The following is a 14,577-nucleotide window of genomic DNA, read 5'->3' as shown; positions in this document are numbered from 1 at the left end:
ACAAGGATGATAAAACCCAAATTTAGGTAAATGTGGAGGGTGGTGTAAGCTTCTCTGACACGTAGACCCCCAAATTCAGTGGCCTAATCACAGCACTGGGTCATGTCCCAGTCCAGGCTGACGCTGACCAGGGAGGGGTGGACGGCGTCTCTTCTCCACCAGAAATTCCGAGACGTCCATCTCGTGGCTTCAGAACTCCCTGGGAGGGGCTCTAGGTGGGCCATTCCTGGACCAGCAGCAGTTTCAGCATCACCTGGAAACCTGTTAGCAATGCAAATTCTGTGCCCCCCACCCCCTCCCCAGAATAAGGGCTCAGACTCTGAGAGCGGAGTCCAGTGATCCACGTTTGAATAAGCCTGCCGGGGGTTCTCATGTAGTTTGAGTTTAGGAATCACTGCGATAGGGACCCATTACGATTTACACGGAGTCGATGGGGAGGGTCCAGGAGGGAGCGGGCACAGGAGCCGCCACTTCTGGAAAGCCCTGTCCCACTTCTGGTCACTTCTGGCCTCACTCACCCATGAGAATGCCGCATGGTCACACCTGGCTGTATACACCACCGAGGGTTAAATGGATTTTAGTGGCCGCATGGCCTCTCTACTGAAATAGTCCTCTCCAGCAGCGATGCTGTCACCATTGAGTATGTAGCTTCTGTGGAAAATGCGCTACAGCGTCTAACCCAGGATTTCTCAAGCTCCACAACTCTTGACGTGTAGGGCAGATAGTCTCGCTGTTGGGCTGGCCAGTGCGCTGCAGGATGTTTCGCAGAATCCCCGGCCTCTGCTCGCTGGGTGGCCATCACACTCCCCTTCTTGTGACAACTAGAACCGTCTCCAGACGGGGCCAGATATCCTGTGGAGGGCAAAAGTGCTCAGTAGAGACTGACTGCTCTGAATGGGAAACTTATTAAGTTGTCATTTGGAACACAACCTTGCTTAAGTTGAGTTTGCTGTTCACAGAATGCTGACCTTTCTTGATCTCTAGCCTGTTAGCCTTACCCTTGGTGTGCTCTTTTGAAGACTCCAGTTACCTACTGGTAAAGATTATCCACAGTTTACCACCACTTCCATCCATCTTATCCATGAAAGTAAACCGAGGCACCTGTGAATGTTGACTTCGGGGCTGCTGCAACTGAGCTTATCCTATTTATAATCACCTTCCCTGGCTACCCCAGGCTTCAAAACAAACTGCATTTTATGCATAAATATATATAAATATACAAGCTAAGCTTGCATTCCTCCTCAGTGGTTTTAATTTTAAATGATTCAAGTTCAGGAAGAGAGATGAAGGAAAGAAAATTCTCCTAGTCTAACACAGACTTAGTTCCCAGAAAAACTCAATCTATTTTTTAATGTGGAAGGTTTTCCCACTGAAACAATCTGTTGGCTTCACCTGTGTGTGATAAAATGATGTTGAACTGAAAATGGAACTGCTCAGCAAGTTTGCACTATTCTAGAAAATGTATTTTGAAATCAGGCTGACATTTTTTGCTGAAAGCAGTTACCTTTTGCAAGGTTGTGGTACTTTGGTAAGGGTAAAAGCAATATGTAATTCAATTAGAGACCCAAAACAGGGCTTGATTTACCAGATTAATGATAAAACTGTGTTAAGTCTTTGGGATCAACCCCCTAACAGTTTTGGAGTGAAAGGAAATGGGGAATGTAAAGGATTATGTCCCAGATGAAGGAGACCACAGGGCCACTCAGCTACAGGCCAGTTCTTTGGGAGAGGATGGTGTACCATCTCATGGCCAGTTCTGCACTCCAGTCTGTCTACTGCTCCCTTCCTTTTGGGTTCCAGGTGTGCTTTCAAATCCCCAATGTGACCACTTCCTTATGCGTTCATGTATGCATCCAGGCACTGCTGAAGGAACGCCTGCTGAGGGGATGCCCCAGGGAGCTCGCTTCCTGTTGGAGGAAGAAGTGTCTTAAAAATTAAAAAATAAACATGATGTTGCAGATGGTGATAAGGACAATGAAAGACACATGGAAGGCACCAGGTTATGGGTGGCACTTAGACTGGATGGTCAGGACCCACCTGTCCGGGGACTGAGATGTTGAGGGAAGTCCAGCCAAGGGACAGCCTGGCAGCAGGCAAGAGGGGTAGCAGCGGCAAAACCAAAACTGGTCTACAGGAAACTCACCTTCCTGCACTTTTCAAACTCCAAACTGGGCTTCTGTCTTCCCACTCTCCAGTAAAAAGGCCCTAAACTCCCCTTAACCCAGACCAGCCGCCGGCTCCACCTCTCCGCCTGGGTGACAACAGAGCTCAGACTTCTTACGACCCTGCATAACTCTCCATCCTCCTCATGCGCCCAGTCCTGCTCTCCCTGCCGCATGCGCCCAGTCCCGCTCTCCCCGCCGCATGCGCCCAGTCCTGCTCTCCCCGCTGCATGCGCCCCGTCCCGCTCTCCCCACCGCATGCGCCCAGTCCCGCTCTCCTCACCACTTCCCCCATTTCTCCTGCTGCTCAGGCCCCCATGGAAACCCTGTGTCTTCTCCCACCCTCACCCAACCCATCCACCAACATCACCTACCTTTGACAGGCACCCAGCACCAGCCACTCCCAGCGTTGTCTGGCACGCAGGTCTGGTCCACTCTCACTTCTTGCCTGGACTAACGCCGCAGCCTCCTCACTGGCCCCTACCTCTGGCCTGGGAATCTCTTCTCTGTGTCGAAGCCAGAGTGATCCTGGTAAGCCCAGAGCAGATCACGTCCCTACTCACCTCCCAAGCTTTCCAGCTCAGACCAAAATTAAGTCTTTGTTAGACCTACAAGGGTCGGTGAGATCTGCCTCTGTAGCACCCATTCATTCCGCTCCAGCCCTTGGGCCCCCGGGACAGCCTTTGCACCTTCTGTTCCCTCAGCCTGAACTGCGATTCTTCCAGACACCCACGTGGCCTCTCCCATGTTCCACTCAGGTCTCTGTTCGGATACCACCTAACAGGGAGGCCTTCCCAGCCACCCTGTACCACACACACTCACACACACACACTCACACCCTCAACTCTCTATCTTAACTCTCTATCCCTTAGCACCTTACATAGTATATGTCTACGTTTTATTGTTTCTGACTGATTGAGAAGCTTCTTTAAGGCAGGGACTGTCTCTATTTGTTTCTGTGCCCTGGAGTCTGAATGAATGAATGAATAACTGTGCAAACATCACTGCCTCATATCCAGACGGTCTGAAACGACTGCATTTGCAGTTTCACGCTCTGATCACTATGGGAGAGATACGAATTGCTCAAGGAGGATATAATTTCTACCTTTTAAAAGATTAAGAGTTGGGGGGAGTGGACAGACCACAAGAAATCACTGAGTCACCTCAGTTTATAATTTCTTAATACAAGTGGCATGAGCAATATGTTTCGTAGGATCTCTAAGAAAAGGAAAATTATGTGGACTGGGCAATCCAGGAGAGCTTGAGAGGGTGGGATAGAGGTGGGAAGGGGGTTCGAAGGGGTCCGGTTTGGAGAAGCCTGAAGGGAAGGCAGAATTCCTGAAGAGGGGAAGCTGAGCGTTGACAATGTAACAGTGACAGAGGCAAGGAAAACTGCCATTTATGGGAAGAGGGCAGGCTGCCCTGCTGATGTGGACAGTGTCCAGTGGAGAAGAAGAGGTCAGTGGGCCCAGGCGGGGCATGGCCTCACCAAGCCTGGTGGGGCCAAGCTGTCCCGAGCACGTGGGGTGGGGAGGGGCAGCCTGGAAGGACAAGGGCCCACGGCATCTAGCAGCACAGTCAGGCCGGGAGGCCCCGTGGACCAGGGTGGTGCAGGGGGAGTGAAAAGAGCTTGGGGTCACATCTCGCCCGGTCGTTGGCTTCCCCTGTGTTCCCTGTAACTCAGCATCTGCCGCTCCAGGAGGCTGGATGAGTGAGGGGTGATGGGACATGTCTAAGCTCCCCCGTGCTCCTGGCGTGCGCACCTCACTGAGACCACGAGTCTGGCACAGACGGCTCCACTCACAGAGGAGGCAGCGGAGATCCGGAGGAGGCGGCCTGTGGATGACCGGGCAGTGTGTTGGGGGCAAGCCTGAGAACAGAGCCCTGGGCCCCGGGCTCACAGCGCGGCACTTGGAGGGTCTCAAATAATAGAAGGCAGAAGCTGAACCTGCAGAAACTGTCACCATTCCATAGGGAGGTAGCCATCACTTTTCCAAATGTCCTCTGGCCTCATGAAAAATCAGAAGATTCACCAATTCATTCAACAAACACTTGTTGAGCGCCCACTGGATGCTTGGCACTGTGCTAGGAGTTGTGGATAAACGGAGCAGCCGGTGACAATATGAGGTGGTGAGTGCTCAGACAGGGCGAGCAGGCGGCCCCATCCTGCTGGGCATCAAAGGAGGCTTCCTGGAGGAAGCAGTGTCTCAGCGGCGCTTGGAAAACCTGTTGGGATTGAATGCCGGTGAGGGTTATGAGGGAAAGAACTGGCGAGAATTTGAGTGGGAGAAGACAATTCAGGCGGGGAAAACCACGTAGGCAGGCTCTTCTTTACCACCTTTGATCTCAGCGCCCCAAACACGGCATATCTGGGGGGGATGATGGCGCTGTGAGCCCCAATGAGACTCGGGGGTCTTACCTTTGTCCCCATCTGCTTGCACTCGGAGCACCCACTCCAGCTTATCACGCTCCACCTTTTAAGGGAGCCGCTTTCACAGGACAGTGGACCCTGGAATGGAACAGCCCAAACATCCTCCCCGTTGCACCCAGTGAGAGCTCAGTTTACACCATTTGCCTGTGGCGTCACACCTTGAGTAAGATGTCCTAAGGAGTACCCTCAATCCTGTGATTTAAACACCTGATGGTCACCCATTCAGAACACATTCACAGCATTAAAACTGACTAAAAGCCTCACCTTGACCCTTTAAAGATAAACGGGAAGCTGTGTGTTTTCCACAGCGAAGCTCTCCTTGGTTCAATAGTGTTCTGTTGTTATGAACAGAATGCCAGCATAATTAACACAAGAATTCCTTCAAGGCCAATTTTAAATGAAACCACATTTAATTGCAGGTAATTCCTTTATTCCCCAAGATGATTTCCCACTGTGCATGTACAATACATCAAAATCTCTACATGGTTAACCCATCTAAAATGAAATGGTATATAGTCTATCAACCCCAAAATTAGAAAATTATTTCTATTAGTGGCTAAAACAAAGAGAAAAAAAGAAAAAGTAAATCCAGCAGTCAGACTACCCATAAGAAAACAAAAACAACACACGTTTTAACAATGGATTCTAGATTTCCTGAATTTCTAAGTCATATGGTAGGTGTTTTGGTAAAACAAGAATCCTTAAATCAATCTTAAATTTTCATTTCTAGTATTTTGCTGGTGGTCTAAAGCAATTTATTAACATCTAGAAGTCCGGTGTTTCCCAAATCCCTGGTGCTCAGAAGATAGGACCCGTGCGCACGGGGCCTCTGCAGAGGTGGCCAATATGCACGTATGGAGTGGGGCAATGAACAGCTATTGGTCTGATATTTGTCTACACTTCAAAACATGCTAGAAAACTTTGGGTTTTATAAAGGATGAGAGTGCATAGGCAATGCGCTTCCTATCTGGACTCCAAATTAGCTGCCCTTTGTCCATTTAGCAGCTTCTCCGTGCTCCCCTGCCGCCACGCCTTCTCACATGTGGCACATGCCACACATGCCAGCTCCAAAGACATCCTCTCTCCATGTTCTCTGGGGGAGGGGTGAGAGAGAACGTACCCTCTTGTCCACAGCTGGGGGGTTGGCCCTGAGACGCAGCATTTTTTCACCCTCCAAATATAAAGCAGTTGTTGCACTTTCCCATTTCTTTCCAGAGATCTCTACATTGCCTCTCTGTAAATACAGCGCGGTTTATGCACAGAATTTCTATATTTTTAGAAGTCAGAATGGCAGATATCTTCTGAGTAGATTTTTAAATCAAAACTGCTCATGTATTAATAATTTAGATTTAAGAGCACAGTTATACAGTTTAACATGATAACAATATATTATTGAACAGGTTTAGGAAGATTAATGATTGCATGCTTCCTTGCCCTTGCTAACATGAAAGAGTTTCCAAGAAGCATACCATAAAAAGTTTTATTTTTTATCCCAATTTATATTCTTCTCCTTTTTACAAATCTTCTCCTTTTCACAAAACTTCAAAACGTCAAAAACTATTAATAGTCATAATAATAACAAGAAAACCTTACAGTCTCATCACCTACTACTCACCACCTAATTTGGAGTACTGCTGCTTTACGGACATTTCCAGAAATATGAGCTTGAGGAAAAGAGAAAATGAAAAGGTCTCCTTCCATCCTCAATCAGGTGCTTTGATTAGGCACTGCCAGGAGCCTTACTCTGACCTGTAAGTTCTCAGGTACATGAGTCCGGGACAGACTGTTCCCTTCGCGTTTCCACTCACTGATGGCACCATTTGTATTTCCTGGAGAGAGCATTATTAAAACATTCCCCAGTGCTAAGGGTTATTAATAACCGCACTCTTTGTCCCCAGTGACAGTGTGCGTGGGCAGTGGGGGACCTTTCCATGACAGTGTGCATGGGTAGTGGGGGCCTCTCCATGGCAGCGTGCATGGGCAGTGGGGACCTTTCCATGACAGTGTGCATGGGCAGTGGGGACCTCTCCATGGCAGCGTGCTTGGGCAGTGGGGACCTTTCCATGACAGTGTGCATGGGCAGTGGGGACCTTTCCATGGCAGCGTGCGCCTTTCCATGGCAGCATTCATGGGCAGTGGGGAACTTTCCATGGCAGCGTGCATGGGCAGTGGGGGACCTTTCCATGGCAGCGTGCATGGGCAGTGGGGACCTTTCCATGACAGTGTGCATGGGCAGTGGGGACCTTTCCATGACAGTGTGCATGGGCAGTGGGGACCTTTCCATGGCAGCGTGCGCCTTTCCATGGCAGCATTCATGGGCAGTGGGGAACTTTCCATGGCAGCGTGCATGGGCAGTGGGGGACCTTTCCATGGCAGCGTGCATGGGCAGTGGGGACCTTTCCATGACAGTGTGCATGGGCAGTGGGGACCTTTCCATGACAGTGTGCATGGGCAGTGGGGGACCTTTCCATGACAGTGTGCATGGGCAGTGGGGGCCTCTCCATGGCAGTGTGCATGGGTAGTGGGGGCCTCTCCATGGCAGCGTGCATGGGCAGTGGGGACCTTTCCATGACAGTGTGCATGGGCAGTGGGGGCCTCTCCATGGCAGCGTGTATGGGCAGTGGGGGACCTTTCCATGGCAGTGCGCAGAAGCTCTGAGAGCTTGTTTTTTTTTTTTAATATCTACCTCAAATGTTATCTTCCTTATCTCTAGGCCACTTTCTTGTCTACATGGAGATTTAGAACAATTTCTCTACCCTGTTACATTTGCTCCTGGAAGGTATTTTATAATTGGCATGAATGTTCCTCTCTTACTCTGAAGCCCCCTTGTTTTGGGCAGAGCGTGCTAAGCCCCCGTGGGTCAGCACTGGAGCTGGAGCTGCCGCGCTCCGGGACAATCCCAGCGTATTAAGTCAGAAACCCGGGGCTGGTTATAGGTTTCCTCATTCTACTGTGAATCCAATTTTTAAAATTCATTTAATGTGTAACTAAAGGTTTGGAAAACGAGAAAGCTGGATGCTAGAGTAAATTTAAAAGTAGGCCACTGAAATCACATGAATGTGATTTAAACCTTCCCGTAAAAGTAACCAAGCCACTCCCTCTCTGACTTACATTTGCTGTCGCTACAACTGTTATTTGCCTTGTTACTTGATAACAACAGATAAATGTCTTGCCAGCGTTGGGCACCAGAAAGGGACCTTCCACTTTGACTCTTTTCGTCTCCTAACTGGTTTTTTACCGTTTTTCAGAGTCTACATTTCTGTTTTTATTAGTGTCATTACACTTTGACTTGAAGTTTTAATATTTGGAGGTTTTAAAAATGCATCTTCTTGCAGATGTATTTCCTATGTATCTGTAAAAATTCAATTAGCATACCAAGTTATTAAAGAAGGAAAAAAGGGAGTTCTGACAGGTTGGTCGAGAGTATAGACTTTTAGAAAGAGTTGTACCCATGCAGAATAATGTTCCGATATTTATTTATTAATTTCCAAGGCTCCTTCTTGCCTGACATATTTGTAAGTAGAATGGTCCAGAAGTTGCAGAAATGCTGGACAGATCAGTGGTGGTGGGGAACTGCGGAAGGGGCCAGGACCGGAGGGAGAGGAGCGCGGCTGTCAGCGTGAGGGTCCTGGGTGGAGACGTCGGGCACCCTGGCGGTACCAGGCCGCGTCCCGTGGAGGCAGCGCACTGTGGCCTCGCAGCCCGTCTCCGCGGAAGCGGAGTGCCACCAGCGTCTCTGCAGCGCTGCTAATGCCTCAGTGTCAGCTACGATGGTCCAGAATAGAAAGTTAAATTTAAAAACATTAACCGTGTTAGCAAACTGGGAAGACAGCGATGGAGCGGTCGGGGCGGGCCCGTTGGTTATTCTCGTCTCGCTTCCTCCGCAGGCCTGCGCGGCGCCATCGCTTTCGCCCTGGCGATCCGGGACACCGAGTCGCAGCCGCAGCAGATGATGTTCTCCACGGCGCTGCTGCTCGTCTTCTGCACCGTCTGGGTGTTCGGAGGAGGCACGACCCCGATGCTCGCGTGGCTGCAGATCAGGTCCGCCGCGTACCCGGGGGGCGTGGAGAGGGGCTGTGGGCCAGAGTACAGGGCGGCTGCGTGCACCGCCTCTGGGGGGGGGGGTCAACTGTGTGCATCCCTCTCCCTGGGGGGGGGGGGGGTCAGCTGTGTGCACCCCTCTTCCTGGGGGGGGGGGTCAGCTGTGTGCACCCCTCTCCCTGGGGGGGGGGTCAGCTGTGTGCACCCCTCTCCCTGGGGCGCCGCTCACCCTCACTCCTCCCCGGATGAGTCGGTTATGACCCAACACCAACCGGACCCGCTTTCCCAAGCGCCCTGGAAACCCAGGATGAGGCTCGTTGGGTCTGTCCATGCTCAGGAATGCGCTTATCTATTCTGTCTTGCGTTTGACAACATTTACTGCGTACACTCCGATATGCCGTGGGGTTTACAAAAATGAGGACAACATGGGTCTTGTCCTCAAGAGACTCACAGTCCAGTAGAATTTCAGTCCAGTAGGATTTGTTCAGAGGACGCTGGAGTATCAAGGAGAAAGTGAAAGCTTGTAGGCATCTGAGGTGAGATGTCATCTTCTGCCTTTGGGGCTGTTTTGTTTGGTTCGTTTTTAATCCTTGACAGCACTTAGGACAGAACTAGGCGCATAGGAATGACTTTAAAATGTTTAATGAGTAGCTGCTCAGCCACATGGGGTGCTTCAGGCACAGCGTAGGAACTTCCAGGGACAACAGGCAGTGCCCTGAGCTCACCGCAAGGACCCTGGTGCTGGGGCGACCGACTTCACAAACATGTGCCAATTCGGAGAGCTGCTCAAGGTTTCTTAAAATGCTGTTGACTTAAGTGTTTCTTTCACCTGAATCCTCATTTTTGATCCCACCGTGTAGCAGTGCTTTAGGTGAATAATATTTTATTTTCAAATCCGTGCATCTTGGGGACCACAGGGCTCTCCTGGTCCTGCCCATTCTCTGAAAAGCCCCCCATGCCACCACCTCTTACGGAACAGCAGGCCACCCAGCCGGGATCAGTCTTCCAAGAGCATCTCATACCCACAGGGATGGTGGTGCCGGGCCCAGAGCAGGCACTGAATAAATCATTGCGTCAGAGGGCATGGATGAATACAACCACAGACACAAGTGGTTTTTGTAGGCACTTACTGATGGTTTTCTACCCATATGATAAGGCGAGCACAGAAACAGGGCTCATGACATGTGCAGTATAAGAAAGTTTTTGCTTAAGCCTGGCCAAGTGGAGATGCATTAAACCAAACTCAAGGAGTAAAAGCATTTCCTGAAGATGTGAATGTTACTAAGCATAGAAAAGGGTTTTGAGCAAAGGTAAATGAAGGGTTTTGAAATGCTTGCTGAATTATTTTCTGGGCATATAACGTGGCCTGCGATTTCTTTCGCAGTGCCCGTGGGTCAGCTCTGTGGCTGAGCACACACTGCATTCCCAGCTGAGCCCTGGGCCCCCAGTGACCTGTCAGGAAGATGGTGGTGTGTTCAGGTTTCTGGAAAATAAAATTCAGTAGGTGGATCCGTGCATGGAAAATTAGGGCTTGGAAAGCAAAGCCGGAGGTCAGTGAAACCCTCCCGATAAAAGTATTGAATGCCCTCTCAGGTAGAGTAAACCTTTCACAGCCTGAAATTAGTGATGTCAGCCATCTCCTTTAAGTAATTCAAATATAACTTGCTTTCCATTGTCGTCTTTCTTTAGAGTTGGCCCTTTATCAAAATGCTTGTGTCACTCTCACAGCATTTTCCAAAGGCACCCACTGGCTTCAGATAGTGTCACAGCATACACAGCCTCCTGGGTCATGGGGAGAAGAGAGGGCTGGAGCAGGGCCTTAGACAGCCAAGGACAATTGCCCAGGCTGCAGGACATGGCCTGAGGAGGAAAGAGAGGGATGCCATCATCCGTGTCCAGGGGCAAGGTGCCTGCAGGCCAGCCCATCCCGTACCATGATGGTGGACACAGCATGGGACTGCCTGGTCATCGAGAGGCTCAGTGGGTAGTCCAGTGGCCCAAGTGACTCGGCACAGGCTTGGCCACCAACCGAGGTGGAAGAGGGTTAAAGGCAGGGCAGGGGAATGTTAGAGAAAGATGACAGCACCCCAGACTAAAGGGCAAGGTTGAGCTCTCAGCTGGCACCTAGAGTAGGGCTCTGAGGCCAAGGACCCAGGCATGAGGAAGCCAGAGGGGAGAACGGGAGTTCCTAGGTCTGGGTATGCCCAGGAAGTCAACCCAGGCGGATGGACAGGGCAGCGAGACCAGGTGCTGACCACTGGCTCTCAAGCCTCTCTGAGGGCTCACTAAGACCCAGTCGCCGGAACCACCCCCAGAGCCTGCGATCCAGGAGGTCTGCGCTGAGACAGGAGAATGTCCCAGTAACCTGGTGCCCTGGCCCAGGAACCACACCTGGAGAGCCGCTGCTCGAGTGTCTTACCTCTGGGTGGAGAAGGGCCAATGCGAGCCACAGCCGGATGCAGCTGGGTTGTCCCACCCAGGCATGCGTGAGCCTGCAGTTTACTTTTAATGTTTGTTATTGTTAAATATAACATGTATACAAAGGAAAAAAGAAAACAACAGTGGTTTTCAACGTATACTTCAACAAGTAGATACAGAACAGATATCAGAGTTTGTTATGGGTTGCCATTCTACTATTTCAGATTTTTCCTTTTAGCAGCTTCAAAACACTGAAGGCCAGAAGAAATGTATATTTTTTTCTTTTTTGTGAAAAGTAACATATATACAAAAAAGCAATACATTTCAAAGCGCATCACAACAATTAGTTGTAGAAGAGATTTCAGAGTTTGGTATAGGTTGCAATTCCACAATTTTAGGTTTTTACTTCAGCTGCTCTAAGATACTAGAGACTAAAAGAGATACCAATATAATGTTTCAGCAATCCTACTTGTTTGTTAAACCTGACGTTCTCTGAATAACTCCACCATCACCTTTGATCTTTCTCCCACTCTTTAGGGGTATTTGGGCTATGCCCATTCTAACTTTTTCTTGTTGGAAGGGGCTGTTGATAATATGGGAATGGGGGATGGAACTAGCTGATGTTCTGGAAGGGCTGGCCCCCCTGCATTTCAGGGACCCATCTGGAGGTTGTGGGTTTCTGGAAAGTTACTCTAGTGCCTAGAACCCTTGTGGAATCTTATATATTGCCCTAGGTGTTCTTTAGGATTGGCTGGAGAGGTCCTGTTTGGAGTTTGGCAGGTTATGATAGGGAGCAGGGTCTAACTGAAGTTTGCATAAGAGCGATCTCCAGAGTAGCCTCTCGACTCTATTTGAACTCTCTGCCACTGATACTTTATTAGTTCCACTTCTTTCCCCCCTTTTGGTCAGGATGGAATTGTTGATCTCATGGTGCCAGGGCCAGGCTTATCCCTGGGAGTCATCTCCCATGCTGCCAGGGAGACTTTCACCCCTGATGTCATGTCCCACATAGGGGGGAGGGCAATGGTTTCATTTGCAGAGTTGGGTGACCCTGCAATGTAAATTCCTCAGTGCCAGTAGCACAGGGAGGTTCACCATGGAAGGAAGGGTCATCATTTATTGATCAGTAGGAGGAAAATAGGACATAAGAGAATGAACGTAATAGAATAGGCCCCTAAGTTAGGGTTTGTGTAAACACACGCGTGCACACACACGGCATGAATTTGGTACAGTGGTATTATGCTGATGCCATCATATGCTCCTCTTCCCTGTTATGGTTCAAAACGTTACCAAACTAGAAACTCAGAGGTGCCCATCACTTAAACTGTATTAGCCTTTGCTTGTTTAGAGAGCAACATCTCATTAACCAACTTTCATGTCAGATTCTTTCCATAAAATACCAGAATGTAAGTAAATTGGAGCTTTAATAAAATGATAGAAGTGAGGAAACCGAGGGGCAGGAATCCAAATGTGATACTGAATGAACCCAAATATTCTTGTTTGGTATATGATTTGTTTATATACTTTATATGGCCTTCCTGTCTCTATTTCTTTTTTAAATTCTCCAATTGTTGTCTCTTAAACTATTACATATGTACTTGAGTTGTTTTCTAATCCCTATACAATTTGCCAAACACTACCCAGTGGGAAGAGAATAAAATGGTCTGTATTAGGTAAATATTGATAGTGTTAATATGACTGATATTTGGATGGAAATGAGTTTAAAACAGCAATCTTCCTGGGCTTAGAGTGACTCAGAATGATCTTTATACATGAAACAAATTCTTCATTTACTAATCCTGTCCTAAGCACCGTTTCAAGTTTTTGCCCTGAAGTTGTTTTATTTTCTTTGAAAATGATAATAAAACAAATTAATGCAGTATTTGAAATAGATCACAGACCTTTGTTTCTTAAAATTCTATAGAAAAAGAAAAGGACTCTTCCAAACTTACTTTGGAGGTTTTCACATAAAAAGGAGCAGAACGGTCTAGCAATGAGGATCTGACCCTGTCTGTCCCGCGGACTGCCCTGGTGGTCAGTAAGGGCTCCCGGCCCCAGGCTGCAGTGCTAGCCATACTGCCAGCTGGGGAGCAAAGGAGAGCAAAGGTGGGGCTCTGACCTGCAGAGGCGGGTCAACAGGGTCAGCCGCCAAATAACCACACGGGCTTACAAATAGGCATCAGAGGCCAGCAGGGACAGGACGGCAGGGGACAGAGTGACAGGGACCGGAAGGCAGGGGGGACAGGGTGGGCTCACCAGCATGGCACCAGATGATCAGCACGTGGGCAGTACCCCATCCTCGGTTTTGGGTACCACGTGGAGCTAAGCAGCTGTCATTGGACAGCGCATGAGGCTGGAGCCCCTGCCACCATGCAGACCCCGGGCTCCCCCAGAGAGCGGCGCTATTCCTCAGAATAGCAGAGTGTAGCATGGAAAGCACTGCATCTTCCAGAGGACCTTACTAAGTGCATTGCATCTTCCAGAGATGCCCTCTATGCTTCCAGATTTGGGGACGTCCAAAAGTCTCTAAAAGTAACAGCCAGGATTTGTGGGTTCCCTCTCGGAGCCAGGTCTCGGTTAGTGGGGTGCCGGTTCATGGCCTCCCGGTGCCTTGGGGACGATAACGGCAGCTAGCTAGTAGGGTCGGGGGGTCTGGAGAAGCCCCCCGGTTCCTGCCCCCGTGGGCTATGGAGCCAACAGCAGCAGCCAGGCCCCCGGAACGGGCCTGTGACTGACCAGTGCGTGTGTCCGGCCTGGCCCCGCGAGCTGCCCACGCCCACTGCCCCGAGGTGCACAGGGCTCTGGGGGGGCAGAGGGGCTCCCAGGGCAGGACTGCGAGGCACAGGCAGGAAGCCCTCATCCCTCACGCGCACTGACTTGCTCACGCAGCAAAGAAATCCCTCGGACAGGTGTTCTCTCTGCCGGGCCAGCCCTGACCCAAAGTGGCCGGGTGAGGGACTTGGACTTCAGCAAGGACACCCCCCCATGTGCCCCTCATCACCTTCACACACACCCCCAGCCACATTCAGGACCCCAAACCAGCCTGCGTGCAGCCTCTCCCCGAGGCAGCAGCAGCACGACTGGCCCCTGGCCTGTGCCCAGTGCTGGGGAAGGGCCCTCAGGGAGGGCAGCACCCCCACGGTCAGTGCTCCAGTGGAATATTAAAATTCTGTTTATACCTATCCCAGAATACTTTCTTTATCATTTATACCCACTGGTCACAAAGTTTTTATTAACAGCTGCCGTGGAGATACAAGCAGAGATAAAGAACATTCAGTAGTAGCTTTTAATCTTAATGGTAGCAGAGTTAAACACACCTGCTTGCAGGCAGACGCCTTTTTTTTAAAACATTTTGTAATGTGCAGTATAACATATATACAAGGCAAAGAAATAAAAAAGCAATAGTTTTCAAAGCACTCTTCAACAAGCGGTTACAGGACAGATCCCAGAGTCTGTCATGGGCTACCAGACCATCCTCTCATATTTTTCCTTTAAGCTGCTCCAAAATATAGGAGGCTAGAGAGC

The 14,577-nt window shown here is 49.7% G+C and overlaps 1 protein-coding gene across 3 annotated transcripts in view; it reads left to right on the top strand.

Moving 5' to 3' along the window:
* SLC9A9 (solute carrier family 9 member A9) overlaps window positions 1–14,577 on the top strand; it is a 558,227-nt gene that overhangs the window by 358,523 nt on the left and 185,127 nt on the right. For all 3 annotated transcript variants that reach the window (XM_077130324.1, XM_077130322.1, XM_077130323.1), the window contains one exon: window positions 8,481–8,634. In XM_077130324.1, coding sequence (XP_076986439.1) covers window positions 8,481–8,634 — 154 coding nt within the window. The remainder of the gene's footprint in view (window positions 1–8,480; window positions 8,635–14,577) is intronic.

This window comes from Tamandua tetradactyla, chromosome 15, assembly GCF_023851605.1.
Source record: "Tamandua tetradactyla isolate mTamTet1 chromosome 15, mTamTet1.pri, whole genome shotgun sequence".
NCBI classification, from domain to species: domain Eukaryota; kingdom Metazoa; phylum Chordata; class Mammalia; order Pilosa; family Myrmecophagidae; genus Tamandua; species Tamandua tetradactyla.
This window is presented reverse-complemented; position numbering and strand designations above follow the sequence as displayed.